This window comes from Chroicocephalus ridibundus, chromosome 1, assembly GCF_963924245.1.
Source record: "Chroicocephalus ridibundus chromosome 1, bChrRid1.1, whole genome shotgun sequence".
Classification (NCBI taxonomy): Eukaryota; Metazoa; Chordata; class Aves; order Charadriiformes; family Laridae; genus Chroicocephalus; species Chroicocephalus ridibundus.
In genome coordinates, this window is record NC_086284.1 from 30,211,974 (window position 1) to 30,228,342 (window position 16,369).

Consider the following 16,369-nt stretch of genomic DNA (forward strand, 5'->3'; position numbering starts at 1 on the left):
ACAATTTCATTTTGTAGTGTTTTGGCTTGAGTCTTCCTGACTCCTGATGGCTTTCAAAATGAAAGGTTCCCTTCCTCACTATCTTCTCCCCTCAAATCTCAGCCACATGTTCCCATCTTGTTTCTGTGTGTCATCATCAGAAAACATGAGCTTCAGGAGTATCTAAAACATCTGACTGGTCCAGCAACTTTGATTTTTGTAGAGTTCATTTTCAGCCATTCCACTGCCACTATTTCAACATTCTGCAGATCTGGGGGAACACATTCTGAGAAAAGACCATGGTGGGTGGGAACACGTAGACAGGAAAGTCGGATATGCCCATTTTAGTGTCCACAGCCTAGATAGGCTGATTGCAACTCTATCTTTAGGTTAGCAGGTAAAACTCATATACAAAATATAGCACTGTTAAGAAGCTAACATTTATTGTCAAGCTGCAATCAATTGTGATGAGTCACAGTGTGGAAACAGTTGAACATTATTGCATGGCAGGGTTCAATATCCACTAACAGGGTCCACTGTTGCTGCTAAATGCCCAAGAGCCATCACAAAGGGAACTCACCTTCACAGGGCTACTAGGCAGGCTCCTAAATGCCTGCCCATTTCAGCCTGTGAAATTAATTAACCACTTACTCTTCAAAGAGCTGGTCACTCCTGACACACAGTATGAACATGACGACAGCGGGTCTGGCTACCCCTTCCCTCCACAGTCCCCTCCAACCTTCAACACACCATTCATGTAACGGCAAATATCCCTGCTTGCTCTTCTGCTACCTTTTAGGCGCAACATGTTAAGCATCATCAGGTCATAAAACCAGCTGTTTTGTGGGCTGCAATATACCCCACACTTTTCAGACACTGCTCTGAATCAACCCTGCTCCAACTGCAGAACGGCACATAAAAATAACCATTGTGTCGCAGGAGGGTGAGGAGACCTGGCTCCAGGCTGAGAGGAGATCGGGAGCCAAAGGCTGTGTGATACGGATACAGCCCCTAAGCCTTAGTGTTAAGAGAACAGTTCCTCAGTCTTCTTTTTTATTTAATAATACAGATGTAGCCCCAGGATCTTGACACTGGGAAGATGCTATGGCACAGAAAGCAAACAGCTGCACTGAAAAAAAATCCCCAAGTAAAAAGGCTTTATGGAAATCAATACACATTCATAGAATTAAGCAAACTCTTTTGTAATTCTTCACACTTAAGCATTCCCTTTAAAATACGCTTTAAAAGCAGAGCATAAATAGGTTGGGATGATTAATAAGATGAATGCTTAAGTGAGAGGCTGTAGGTTCATTAATGTCTTCTGCCAAGATATTCCATGATTCCCAACCAGCCAAAGACATGAACTGACACAAATGCAACAAGGCTGTTTTCTGTAAGACTGTTGCTCAGCATCATATGCTTTAATAGCACTGCCTAAAATATAATAGAATTATGTACAGATTGAAAAAGAAATGCTGACTAATGCTGCTGCATTTGATTTGTTTTGTGAGTGAAAAGCCATACTGTTCTTCCAAGCACTTCCTGGGATTCAGAAAATGAAATGTAAAGTTGACACTAACAGAGAAATACTGACCTATTATAGCACAGTGGAAGAAAGTACATGGCTATTATAAATTTGATCATTTTGAATTAGAAACATGACTAACCCAAACTACCAGTAATGCTGATGTTGTTTGGCAGCTGAAAGTTCTGAGTATACTTTGACATTGTAACGCTTGCGCTTCTAAATTTTTTTCTTAGTTCAAGACAACTTTTATGTTCATCCTGATGCAGGGCTTGTTCTTTTCAAGCAAATAATTATGGAAAAATGGAAATACCACATTTTTGTTGGCTGTACTGGAGATGTGATACTTTGGTCTTTCTTGCCAGCCAAAGAATCTAAGTGCAAAATCCTTATATAAATACAGTTACTGAGATCTTATGGGACTCCAGAGATCTTGGAGGTAGGCTGACCGATGGATGTTACGTTTGTGACAGACACACATTCCATGCATGCACAATAGAGCTTCCCAGACATATCTTTTCGAAGGCAAATCTTTGAAGGTACAAAATCCTAAGGTTGATTGATTGCCAAAATCCACAATTCCAGGGCAATCTCACCATGAAATCTGAGATCAGAGTCTTTGGAGGTACCAGGTCTCTATGGCTAGGTATCCTGAGGGGTGCTCAATTACAGCAATGAATGCTGGAATAACTGGGATCTCTGGAGTTTTGTAAATCCTCCCAAGTATGCCTGAAGGATTATCCAAGAAAAGTGTGCTCTGAAATCCCAGAGCCTTTCTGCAAAGTGGAAGATTTCTCTAAACTACTGGAGCTATTCTGAGCAACCAACCTCAGGGATTCCAGCTGTGCAGTTTAGGATTAATTTACAGTCACATAGCCAGAGGTCTTGAAATCTTGTTGTAGATCATAACTTCATCTTTTTGCAAAAACGAAGGGCAGGAGAAGTCAGTCAGCTCTTATCTTCACAGATCTAATACAATACACCCATTTTGTTCTGTTACATCCATTGGAAGAATTGGGAAAAGGTTAGGAAAATTTATATATAGTGTTAAAAAAAAAAAAAAGAAAAAGACATCCAGAGATATCTTTTTCCCTTTTCTATTGTCCACTTCCCTTTTCTATTTAGAAGACTGGACACAACCTGACTTTATTGTGTAAGGAAACTTTTGGGCAATTCCAAAATATGGCCTGATGTGATAGAAGAGGAGAAGACATGCAGTGACAAGCCTGTTCAACAGGTGCATTGTTACAGGTAGGAAAGAGATACAGAGTCCAGGAATTGTCTGTCTATTAATGTGACAAAGCAGCAATGTTATCACATGTGACACAGCTCACGTCAGAGCTACGTGTTTAGCAGCTCTGAAAGAAGACAAGAAAGAGGACATCTCAACAAAGCAGAGGGGACATCACCAACCTGCACACAGGTACTGGGGAAAAACTGCTAAGAGGAACCAATGAAATACAGGGGTAGATCTAAAAGCAAGAGTCTTTAGACAGTCAGGTTGGAGACAAGTTCATTGCCCAAAGGTGTCTTTACCTCACTGTGAGGAAACAAGCATCTCCAAGGCAATAATCCTGTCATCTGCAGGTGGCTCGATCTTCCCATTGACTGAAAAGGGAGCCATGGAAGATTAGGCTGAATCAAAACACATTTCTAGCTTCCAGGTGCCTGCATGTAGTTGGAATAATTCCACCCAGAGCAGATTTCACTGTTTTAGCTGGATAATCTTTGCTATATTCTGGTTGTCTCTTTTCTCCAACTGTGTCCTTCTTATCTCTTCACGTCAGCTAGATTTCACACCTGCCTCTTATAACCTCACCTATCCATTCCCCATCAACCTGCTTTTATCATTTATTGCCACTTGAAAGGAAATTATCAACATTATGCAGCTCTTCCACCTCATTAATCAAAGACTTAAATTGAAAAGTTGAAGGTGAGACTTTCAAGCATTTGTTGCATTGTTTATAACTAGACACTGGAGCAGTTAAAGAAAAATAACAGCATGGATGTTTTGAAACAGGCTGAGATGACAGAAATAAATTTCATTAAACAACCTGTGTTTTTAATGGGATCAAGTAAGACATAAATTCAGGGCAAGAATCCCACTGACCATGAGGCCCTAGGGATGACAGACATGATGGAGAGATTTTGTGTAGCACTGTGAAATAATATACATGCAAGCTGATCAATACAGCCATTTGACTGAAGTCCAGTTTGCCTGTTGCAAGAATGTAAGTAAACCAGATCAGATAAAATAAATTTGGAGGAAAAAAAAATGGAATCTGTGTGCTAGATATGTTTTCATTCTGAAGTAAACATTTATGAAAAAAATTATTTCTTCTAAATAAACCCTACATATTGTAAAAATAAATTTTATCCAAGCCAACAAAATGGATAGGAATTAAAATGTTTCTTACTGAAGAACAAAAGGCATTGAAATAAAAGAACTTTCTTAGAAAAATACCATCTGTCATTATAATTATCTCATTATAAGGCTTTCAAAAATCCTTAAGAACTGAGTAATGGATATCACATACTACATATGATCAATCTATAGAATTTTGTATATGTAGATACATCAATACATATACACTGATAAGTGAAATTGTGGACATATACACTGACAGTGAAGTTGTGGATGCCCCATCCCTGGAAGTGTTCAAGGCCAGGCTGGATGGGGCTTTGAGCAACCTGGTCTAGTGGGAGGTGTCCCTGCCCATGGCAGGGGGGGTGGAACTAGATGATCTTTAAGGTCCCTTCCAACCCAACCCATTCTATGATTCTACGATAAGACTTTTATTTTATATATTTAGCTATAGACCTAGATTTTGAAGCTGTATTTCCAGTCTTGAAATCTTTGGATGTTAGACACTAAAATGCCTTTTAAAAAATGTGGACATACCTTTCTGTTCATAAAGTGAGACTCGGTTTGCATACTTTGTACACTCTGTTTGCACCTTGCAACTTTAAGCGGTTGCTTAGAGTTGCAGCTCAATGCTCTTATGAATGTTCTCTGTCCCTTTGGATAAAGCCTTAGGTTAGACACAGTATCTTTTTCTGCATGCTGGCAGATAACTTTCAGATGGTAAAAATTCTGGATCTATCTTGATTGATCTCATTATCAATTCGCAGCTACCTAAACATGTGATTTTACTCCTAAGAACATGTTTCTTGTCCCCATGCAAAAGAAACCAACAAAAAACCCAAACCCCCTCCCCTACAAAATCCATTCAAAAGTGCATTAAGTCCTAAGGCAAAAAATCCTAGATATACCTTGCCTAAATTCCTTTCTTGTACTGAATCTTGAGCAACTACAAAAATCAAATACATTTTCCATCAACTGTAAAAATTCACAAAAATGTTATGCCATCTCCATGACACTGCTTTGTGTTGTTTATAAATATAATTATGGTTAAAGTCTCACAGTAAATAATGTCAAGATTTTTCAAAGAAAGATATGACAGGCAATATCCTGAACTATTTTTGGTTTTAATAAGATTTGTGGATCCCTAGCTAATTTTATCCTTACCTTTCCCACAAAAGGTTGGTTGCTCTGTGCTATTTTTGTTCCTTACCACTAAGTGATGGGAAGCAAGAGGTTCCTCAGGGTCAATCTCTGCATGCCAAGTTCAACAACAACCTTTTAGTATGTTTCCTGGAGAACCTATTTTCACTGGGCTGTGAAACCATTTAGCTGACAAACTCAACTTTGCTCTACTATGTAATCTAGAGTTTTTCACAGATACAAGAAGTGAGACAAGCTGCTAATGATCTAAAGCTTTCTGAGGCAACGGACAGTCACCTCAAGGAATTCAGTGAGCATTGATAAGACTTGAAATATCTCTTTTGTTTTACACCTGGGCTGATGAACTGATCTCTGATGAAGCTATATGAAAGTAAGAAGAAGAACAGAGAGGCATCCTGGCATAGTTCAGGGGCTCCCAATCTCTGGGGCACATTTTGTTACCAGAATACAGCTATTTTAAAGGAACATGCACAAAATTGAAACCATACCTTCTGCTTTCCCCTGGGGACAGTGAAATGGGTGTTTGGGAGAGGAACAACTGTGCACAGCGTCTGCGTCCTCTGTCAGGTCAGGCAAAGAGCTGGGAATGACATGGCCAGGGGCACCATTTATGTCCCAGCTCTCTTCCCAGGACTGTTATATTCAAGAAAACTAAGTCTGGGAATTGCTGGTTTAAATTATCTGTGCACACAACTCAACACTGAGAATACTTAATATCTAACCTCAGTTCACTCTTTGTCTTCACTTTCTTATCTGTACAATTGAATTTAATTCCTTCCCCCACAGAAGCAGTGAGGATGAGTTTAGTAATGCCTCTGGAGTGCAGTGAAAAGGTAATGAACAATACAAGGATTATGGAGCATTTGAGCTTTTTGGATGAACTATACTCAAGCAGAGCTGAAAGCATTCAGTGCTGATTATGTACCAGCAGTGCATTTACTCTTGTGTTCAAGGAAAAGAGTAATTTCTAAGAAACAGTGATCAGCTGCAAATGAAACTGGTCTAGGCATGGTATTATGAAATATGGTGTTATATATATGTATCTCACCCATTATGGAATAGCAGGTGCAAATGTTTTGCACAATCACCATTGAACAGCTCCTCAAATATTTATGGCTTAGTTTCACCACCTAGTCCAATAGCATCAGATTGTTCAGTTGCTTGAGTACCCATGCAGTAAGGTATCCACAGAAGTGGGGCAGCTGTTCCCTTAACCTAGTATCTTTAGAAGGGACAGTAGCCAGTATCTTTAGACCACACACTTTCTTTCATAACTTGAATAGCAAGAAGTCTGACTTTCACAGTACTCCTATAAATGCCAAAAGCAAATACACGTAATTAGCAGTTAAATTCTTTTAAGCAGTCTTTTGAATTTCCTTTGCAAAATGTTCTGAAATGCAAATGAATTGTAGCTCATTAACATAGTGGAAGATTAAAGGAGATTTAACTTACTACATGTATCTTAACATTACTGGCCCTTTTTCTTCTCTTTTTTTTTTGCCTCTGTAAAACAGAGTTTTGGTAATGAACAGGGATATAAAGCAAGCAAAAATGTTTAATGCCCTGTAGTGTATGTAAAAATAAATTGTAACCCTAGATTAACTGTTATGTTCAATATGAGTTGGCTAGTAGGGTTAATAACGTCCAAATTAATCAAAGATGCTCATCCATACCATTTCAGGTTCATGCACCCAAGCTGTCCATACTAGTGGACTGTCGGTGATGGTGTAGTTGTCGTGATCTAGAGAAACATGAAAGATACTGTATTTTTGGAATACATCATGTGCTTAAAGAGAAGTGTCTAGCACCATTTTAGACGCCCTATGTCTCCAAGCTGGCCACCCCATGCATTGCTAAAAAAGATGCAGGTTTCCTGTAGGGTATTTATCATAGATACAACCTCTCGGTGAGTATATCAGACTTCAAAAATGGGACCAGGTGCCTCTTTGTAGGCACCTGAGTTGCTTTCTTTATGTTTACTTTGATTTAATCTACTAATTTGTAACAACCAAACTTGCTAAATGCCTGAGTTTGGAGTAAGGGGCTTTGGACAGGTACCTAAATATGGGGATAGAGTACAGAAATTCTACACTTTTCTGCTTTGAACTCTGCTCTACAATAATGTTGTAAGCAGAAATTTAGCCATCCAAAAGTATTGGTCCATTCCCTCAGGCAACTCTGCACAGGAGTCTATAAATCTCTTTAAAGAAAAAGTATATCCTCATTTACTGCTTGTAAATCTCTGTTAAGCTCATCAGGTTTACATGATGAGTGGAGCATGCATAATTTTACTCATTATCCTTTAATCTCCATGACTTCATTGAAACTGTTTGTGGCATGTATTTATCAAAATTGATTTAATACACAAAACAGTTTCTTGCTTTCACAAAAATATTGTGGAGAGCGTAAGGAGCAAGGCTTATATCCTAACTATTGCCATAGAAAGACTTAATTTATAAAGCAATATGTATCCAATGTGTATAGCACTGCCATCTAATATTCATTGAAGTGTTGTGTCTCCAAACACCTGCATGCTCCTTGCCTTTGCCAGCACTTACTACATTCTCTCAGTGTTGCTAGAATAATCATAGAATCATAGAATGGTTCGGGTTGGAAGGGACCTTAAAGATCATCTAGTTCCAACTCCCCTGCCATGGGCAGGGACACCTCCCACTAGACCAGGCTGCTCAAAGCCCCATCCAGCCTGGCCTTGAACACTTCCAGGGATGGGGCATCCACAACTTCTCTGGGCAACCTGTTCCATTGCCTCACCACCCTCACAGTAAAGAATTTCTTCCTAATATCTAATCTAAATCTACCCTCTTACAGTATAAAACTGTTATCCCTCTTCCTATTGGTCCACTCCCTGATAAAGGGTCCCTCCCCGTCTCTCCTGTAGGCCCCCTTTAGGTACTGGAAGGCTGCTATAAGGTCTCTCTGGAGCCATCTCTTCTCCAGGCTGAACAACCCCAACTCCCTAAGAAATACCATTTTCAAGCGTGCGCAAGGCTTAGATTCACAAAGGGATACACGACCTGCAGGCAGAATAAATGAATGCGTAGCTTGCCTGTGAAACACAGAAAGGCCTTTACAGCATTGCTCAAAAGCTCTGAGAGTCCTGCACAGACCAGCTCAGCATCGTATGTGCAGCTCTAGGCGAGGCCCGAAGTGGATATTTAGGGATGTAGGAAATTGCTCATCCTCGTCTCTCCTACTAACAGGCATGTAAGGATTTGAACATCTCGATACTGAGGATCTAAACTTCATACTTGTGAGCCCAGTCCCATGAAGGGCTTTAGTCACTGAAATATTCTGCGATTCAATGTCTAAATTAAGTACACAGTACTGAAAGTAAAATTCACCATGCAAGAGACCTAAATTCTCATAAATTGCATTTTATGTTCACTTTGAGTTTCAAGCACCTAGCTGAAGTCCACAGCTTATGAATACTGAGTGCTAAGGCAGCCTGGACAAGAGGAACAGCAGGAACTGGAAAGAGGAATGAGTCTCAAACACTGTGTCTCACCAGCTCTTAGAAGCCTACCTTGGGGCTTCAGATAGATGTCTATGTAAGATGAGTTTTAGTGTCCAAAACATTTTCCTTTCTTGAAATGCTTAAAATATGCCTTCCAAGAGTAGTGTGAATGTTTAGCACTGCAGCTTTTTGGCTAAAATTTTTGCACAGGGAAGAGGAGACCTGCCTTTTCTCAGCCTGAACCTCTATTCCAGGAGAGTGCTAGGGCAGGAATAACGGTGTGGGGGTGACACATTCACCACTCCTGCTAAAAATTGGTGAAAGGGAAACTTAAGGAGAGAATTAAAGAAGACAAAACACCCAATAGGTGTCTTAAGCCCCCTTACTAAGGGCCCCTACCAGGAAGCAAAGGCATCAAAGCTAAGCTACGCATACACCACTGCAGGCCTTTTCTGTTTTCTTTATCCTCAAGCTATGTGATTGTAATGTTAAAATGTGAAACATCTGAATGCTAGAGGAGCAAGCAAATGGTACTCAACTGAAAGCAGGACTGATCCAAAGAGTAGCTCAGGATCCTGCCAAAACCTGTTTCCATCAGCAAAATATTCTGATTGCAAGAAAACATCTGATTGCACTGAATACTTGTCTATATATGATTATTTTATATTATCTTGTAAAAGCAGAGTCCTTGTTTGCAACTATAAGGCATTGCCAGGGGGAGGAAAGTTTTCCATAGCCAATAAAAGTGTATTTAAAATGAACATTCAGGCAGTAGTCATTAAGGAAGAGAACTCCCTTTATTTTTTGTACTCTTATTTAAACACTGTAAAATGCCATTAAAGATAGCAAAGCACTGTTCCTTCTAGCCTAAACTGTGTCTGATCCTGAATGCTTAGGGAAAGGATTTGAAGACAGGGTAAATTAAAAGCTTCCAGTTTTGCTAAGTGCAGGGATATCCTTGTCCAGTGATCACATCTCTGCCACTGTGACTTGGAGCCACTGATTATGGCTGTTTGGACACTGTGGATGGGATTCAGGAACCAAAGAACAGTCTGTAGCTCCATTTTAGATGGAAGACACATTTACAAGGGATTTTCAGATTTAGGATAGATTTTTACTAGAATAGCAAAATCATAGCATCATAGAATGGTTTGGGTTGGATGGGATCTTAAAGATCATCTAGTTCCAACCCCCCTGCTATGGGCAGGAACACCTTCCACTAGACCTACATATGGCTACTACATATGGCTAGCCATATTTACGGGAGGTCATGGCATCATTGAAAACGTTTTCCCAAAGAAAAAGTCTCCTGACTTTATCATAATCAAGACAAGACATTTTTCTTTGACCTCAGTTTTGGAAATGGTGACACCATTCTAGATTAAATCTTAAGCACACAAAGACACACAACAGCCAACACCACCAAAGTATACAACGAAAGAATAGAATAAAATCATCTTCATAGAAAATGTTACTCTTAAATATTTAAAACCTGGTAAACCTACAAGTAACTGAGTAAAAGGTCCTGTTCAGGCATGAATCAGGCAGTCCTGACAAGAAGTGTCTCTCCTGATGTTTAAATAAAGAATTTCATTACTGGGTCCAGTTTTGGGATCCCCAACAAAAAAAGAGGTATTAACTGACTGAAGTGAACCTAGTGAAAGGCCATCAAGGTGACTAGGGGATGGACCACATGATGTACAAGAAGACGCTGAGGGAGCTGGGTTTGTTCAGCCTAGAGAAGAGGACACTAATGGGGGAATATTACTGCTGTCATCCACTAACGAAATTTCTGCTTATGAATAGCTGGAGCCAGACTTGTCCTAGAGGTGTGCATTGGAAGGACAAGAGGTAGTGGTTGCACGTTGTGCCATGGGATATTACAGCTTATACCAGGAAAAAAGCTCACCAGTGGTGAGACACATGCACAGGTTGCTGGGAAAGGTGGTGGAATATCCATCCCTGGAGAAATTCAAGATTTGACTGGACAAGGAACTGAGCAATCTGAGCTATCTTTGTAGTTAGCCTATGTTGAACAGCAGTTTGGACTAAATGGCCTTGAGTGGTCGTTATGTGCATCATTCTTCTTTCTTACTGAAGTTGTGTTCCAGCTTTGTCTGGGATTATATTCCTCTTCTGCACTTTATTTGTCACTACTGCTTATGTACTGTTTCATCTTGCTGTCCTTATTTTCCTGAAACATCAATTTGTACTAACTGTTTAATTTTTTACACAACGCTTTCTTGACCAATTTTAGAAGATGATGCACAGTGTACTTGCCACCTCTATGATCACTTCATCTGAAGCGTGTTTCTGTGCCATCGGTTTGGATGTACATTGTGCTAAATACTGCCAAGACTGTACACTCCCGTACATTCCACCAGCAGTTTGCTGACCACAAATGTTTGCAGTTTGCCCAGTTCCCAAACATCCACATTCTCTATAGATTCACATACTCCAACAGTATAAACCACTGACAGAAAGGATGGGGAACGGATTGCTAAAGAGATCCAGTAAGGCTGCATTCCTGCTCCAGGCACTATTCTGAACAACATAATTGCGATGAACATTTAAAGATGTCCATAATAGAGCAAAAAACTCATCAAAACAAATTTGCCTATAAAATGTTCTTTTTGCTGCAGCCACCCCGAATAACTGGCAGGGAACTTTTTAACCACATCTACTAAGCATCAAGTTTGTCTGTTTGTTGGCTTTCTCTTATGAATTTTGCAGCATTCCCTAGTGAGCAAAATGCCCACTGCGAGGACATTTAGGATGGTCACTGTTACATTTGAAGCTAGGGTTTAGAGCAGAACAGATATGGCAAGTCTACAGGGATCAATATGACCCTTACGTGAGCTGCTGCAAGGTACACAGAGGGTAAAACTGTGTCTTATTTTCCCTTTGCATTACTGTTATTATGCCCAGAGGCCATTTAGCAACTGGATGGGGAATTTGATGATGGAAAATATTGTTCTTCCTTATTTTTATTGATAAGATGGGGTTCTTATTTTTCTTGTCCTTTTCTTTTTCAGTGGCGATGAATTCTCAAGTATAGGAAACAGGCTCATGCTTCCGTAATGTGAAGTATCTGGCATGCTTGGGAGATCTGAATCAACAACTAATAATATGACAGAAAAAATAATTTTCCTTACTAGCAAAGGATTGTTTCTCATTTGTTTAAATGCAAGGACAGGACATTCTGACTCTTACCAAGAGATTTTTCCACAACTGCTTCTTAAAGCTATAACATTAGCCTTGTTATACTGACTTACTGTTCCATGGATAATCACCACATACTGTAACACCACTTGTATAATCATTTAATCATGTAAAAGACAAAATTAATGCAGAACTTTCCCTAAGAGACTTTTTAAATGTAAAATCGATAGTCTCCATGGAAATGCAGCCCAATACAGGTTTCTCCTCTGAGCCTCCTACTCTAGTGACACTTTTAATATGTGCTAATTATGCACGTTCATCCTTCTATCACATAGTAGTAGGTAAATGTTATTTACTGTTTGATTGTTGGAGAGCTTAGATCATTATGGACAATATTGAAACTTCCTAAATTCTACGGAATATACTTATACTGAAATTCATGTTGATGAGAAACCTGGAAAGTAGAGCTCCTCTTCCTCTCTTCATTTTAAGGGAGGTAGCTATTAAAATGCAAATTACATGCAGAGCTATTTGAATTAAGAGAAAGACAAACACAGAATTCTATTATTTAAAATGTTAATAGTTTGGACATGCTGCAGCTGCTCCAGGATAACCTTTGCTTTGGGAAAAGGTTTTATTTGGTCATGTTTTGTGTCAGACTTCAACATTTTTCATCTACATCCAGAAAAATGCAAAGATATATCTATGTACCCTGGATTCAGGCTCCCTTTTGTAACTCAAGAGTGTTGCATTTACGCTTTTTAAGAATACTGCATAACTGTATAGTTTGAAGAGATGAGGTGACAGACTAAATTGTGGCCTGGAAACGAACCTTAGCTTATTGATAAGGACTTAATAAAACTATTTATTTTATTAAAAGATGACTAGACTACAGTTTGTATGTATGTGAATATGTAAACAGCTGGGATTCATTCCTTAAAAAAAAAAAAAAAAAAGATGAAATAGACATGTTCATCACACGCTGTGAGCTGAAGTGTCCTATGGAGATGTCTCCTTCAATGATAGAGGGAACTTAGGTACCTCATGAATTGCCTGAGATTATGATGGGTGAATCTGAGGCCTTATTATTTGGGTGGGCTAAGGCACTGCAGCAACCAAAGTCTGAAAGCTGAACCCAGCAAACGTGAAACCGGAACTACAGGAAGCCACTAGAGATCAGTGTGTAAAATACATTGGTTTAGATACAAGAGATTTTGGAAGGCACAGTTTATCTGAACATTACAGTCCAGATTTAGCCACAAGCTATTTGACGACATGGTATCTGACTATTGATCTCTATTCATTCTCATGAATATTTGTTTAAGCAAGCAGTTCCCTTGACTTGACCTGTACTGCTCACAGAGGAAGGCCTTATTCAGCACAGGCAGTACTGGCATGATCTGACCACGTGAGTCGATCCTCCAAATATTAATGCTGCTTTTAGAAACGATAGTCATCTTGATAGTCATATTTCTCAGGGTTAATGGCTTCTTCAAACAAGTGCTTTGGTATGATGACTTACTTAAACCCTTTCCTAAGAAAACAATTGTGTCAGAGGTTGAGGGCAATGGAGGTTCTTCCTCTTCCCACTGCACATTTTCTGGAGAAGATCTGGCCATCAAAATTTTAGAACTGCCTTTAACTGAAACCTTACCCTTCTCAGATTGTGCCTTTTTCTCTGTGCTCAAATTTCTTTCTTTAAAAAGATAGGTTAATGATAAAACCTGCTTTGGCATGTCAAGGTCCATGTGTCAGCTATGCATTTGTTCTTATTATCCTTCAGCCTCAGGACACTGGGAAAGCTGGATAGATACTGACAACCTGCTGTTTTGAAAGGCTGGACAGAAAAGCCACTAATCTCTCCTCTGGGCACGGGGCAGCGCAGAAGAACACCCTGCTCCTCACCAGCATTGTAGCATTTATTTCCAAGGAAGTAATGTATAAAACAATTGAGCTTTATATTGGTTTCTTATTTCTTGATGCTACAAAACTGAGGAAAATTACTGGAGGAAATTTTTTTTATATATTTAAATGTGAATCTCACCCACTGACATTAGTCTGACTTGTCTGTAGAAAGCCTAAGCAGCCTGCCAGATTGATTCATTCCTCCCCAATAACACTAGATATTGGCTTTTTTTTGAATGTTAGTAGCAATATTTACCCAGCGAAGGACAATACACCTCACAGTGAAGGCTGGTGGTGAGGACTGTGTTACGCTGTGCCATCATGGGATTATCTCAGACAGCAATTAATCTGTGGAAGGCAGGTCCTTCTCAGAGTTTCCCAACAAGTAAGTGTACACAGGGTTTTCAGTCATGCATGCTTGTTTGCTTAAGTGAAAGCCAGATGTAGCCCTGCCTCCTGCTTTCTGCAGGGCTCTACTGAGGAACATATAGAGGAAAAGACACTGACTCATTCTTCTCTGGAGTACCAGGCATTGCCAATTAGTGTATTAGAAATTCAACACAGCATTGTAAATTATATATGATCAATGATGTTATAAGCCTTGTCAGTTTGGTAGATCTAAAAAAAGCCAGCTGTTTGGGAAAAAGTTGCAAAAGTGTACGAAAACAGCATCTTAATGGGACGCTCTGAGAGAGGCAACAGTATCAAAACACCACCAAAACATTTCAGAAAAGTTTGTGCATGAACTTTTCTATGTGATGGCAATTTAAATGAAGATATCAAGTTTAAATTCTTGCAGTGAAGGCTACTAAGTCCCTCCTTCCACAATTTCGTTTCAGTCCAGACCAAATATATTTGGCCTGCTCTGGTTCAACTTGTGCTGCTTCCTAAAATAAGAAACAGGGGAGACACCATGGCACACCAAGAGAGATACTATCTAGCAGGGGAGACATGCGAAGGTAAGGAGCACCTAGAATAGCCTAATCCGATAGGACTGGGCAACCACACAGGAAGACATTTAAGGCTGACATGGCCCACACAAAGTAGGCTTTCAATAATCCTGGACTTAAATTTTTATTTTAAACTACCAGGAAAGAGTGGGAGTCTTTCCCCTCATTTTAAAAATGCTAGGGGATTTCCTTATTCCCTCTGACATAAAATATTTTGTTTGAAGTTGAGTGACAAGTTCTCAAGGGTTTTGCACAGATAAAAATACTCTGCGTGCGTATTTTAATGAAAATACTCACTTGAAAATGCTGGTCAGCACTATTTGCAATAGGTGGGTCTGTCATATTAGAAAGTAGCATACTTTAGGTAACTAAGGTTAGTGAGAACACTCTAGAAATGACATTGTGCCTCATTCTAATACATGAAAAATAATTATTGTAGCAAAGGGACCCTTTTTTAAAAGTAGACTAACAAAGAAAAAAAATGGACACGTAGAAGAATCAGAACAATTTCTGACCTGGAGGAAATAGATATTAAAAAGCATATCAATATGTATGTTTCAGGGCACTGCTTAATCACAGGAAGGAACCCCTGATATCTTTTTTTTTTATCCCGTAATGTAATATATCAGGTGGTGCCACTGTGGATTTTTAAACTCTTCCCAAGTTGTCTACTACTCTTGCTAGGTATTGGAGAAGATGGACCATTTGCCTGTTTTGGCAGGTCAAGAATTCATGAGAGAACTCTCTGTTATATCTTCCTGCCTCAGGAAGGCTTGGCAAAACCACAGGGGTCAAAACATTTTTCACTATATTTTCTTTAGTAATACATTTACCCAGGACCCACGGTAATATCATCCACTCGACGACGGTTGGTTGTGGTCCCTGCATGTTCAAGTCTGACCTGTCAATGTGCTGAGAGGCAAGCAACAGCAGGAACAGAAAAGTCAAGTAGGATGCAGTATGGCAGATAAATTTGATAAATGGCTTTCTGATGAACAGCCCTAATGGGCTTTTGGGAGCTATCAGGTAGCACACAGAGAAGACCGGGAAAAGGAGTCCTATCACAACACATGTCAACATCTTCACAGCCCAGTGTCGCCTCCGCCATCCGGGGAACTCGTCGTACCAGCGGGATGCGAGCAGCTGCTGGCAGTTGGGCTGAGCAACAAACTAGAGAGAGAAGAAGAAAGGAAGACAGTTAGTTCCTTGTTACCTCTGTAAAGTTATTTCCATGCTTTGTATGTTACAACAAGTAACCTTTGGATAGAGATTAAAAAAAAAATTAAAATAAGCTGTGCACGCCTACTCATACTGATAACACCAGTAAGACAGGGCTGGGTCAGCCTGCCCTTCCTTCAATGCAAAAAGTATACTACAAAGCCATCAAAATTCACTTTTCACAGTAAAGCTTGACTTCCCTGTCGGTTGAGTACACAAAGAGTCAACAGACTGTAAAACACATGAACCTCAAACGCTGAAAAAAACAGTTGTACCTCAAACTGAAAAATAAGTTCACAAATACTTCCATTATTCAACCAGCAACATTAGTGGAGAATTCACAGAATGCAAGGTGGAAGTCACTATGAAAGTGAAAAGCAAGACTGAGATCTGTAAACAGTGAAACTGACTTCCATTGCCATGAACAAACTATTCTCAGTATGTTCCCTGCTAATTCTCTAAAAATCAGGCTTACATGCTTTTATACTGACAAAACTCCTACAGATACATTACATAATGCTTGCACAATACGAACTAAGCACCAGCATTCCCCGGTGCTTCACTAATCCTTGTCAGGATATATTCCTATCCTGTACAATGTTTTATGGTCTGTTTGTTCCCCATGATGT

At 39.6% G+C, this 16,369-nt stretch overlaps 1 protein-coding gene across 1 annotated transcript in view; it reads right to left on the reverse strand.

Annotated features, from left to right (window-relative positions):
- Window positions 1–16,369, reverse strand: part of TRPC4 (transient receptor potential cation channel subfamily C member 4) — a 161,685-nt gene that overhangs the window by 30,287 nt on the left and 115,029 nt on the right. Inside the window, exon 4 of the mRNA XM_063333196.1 lies at window positions 15,356–15,692. Within this exon, the coding sequence (XP_063189266.1) occupies window positions 15,356–15,692 (337 nt within the window). The remainder of the gene's footprint in view (window positions 1–15,355; window positions 15,693–16,369) is intronic.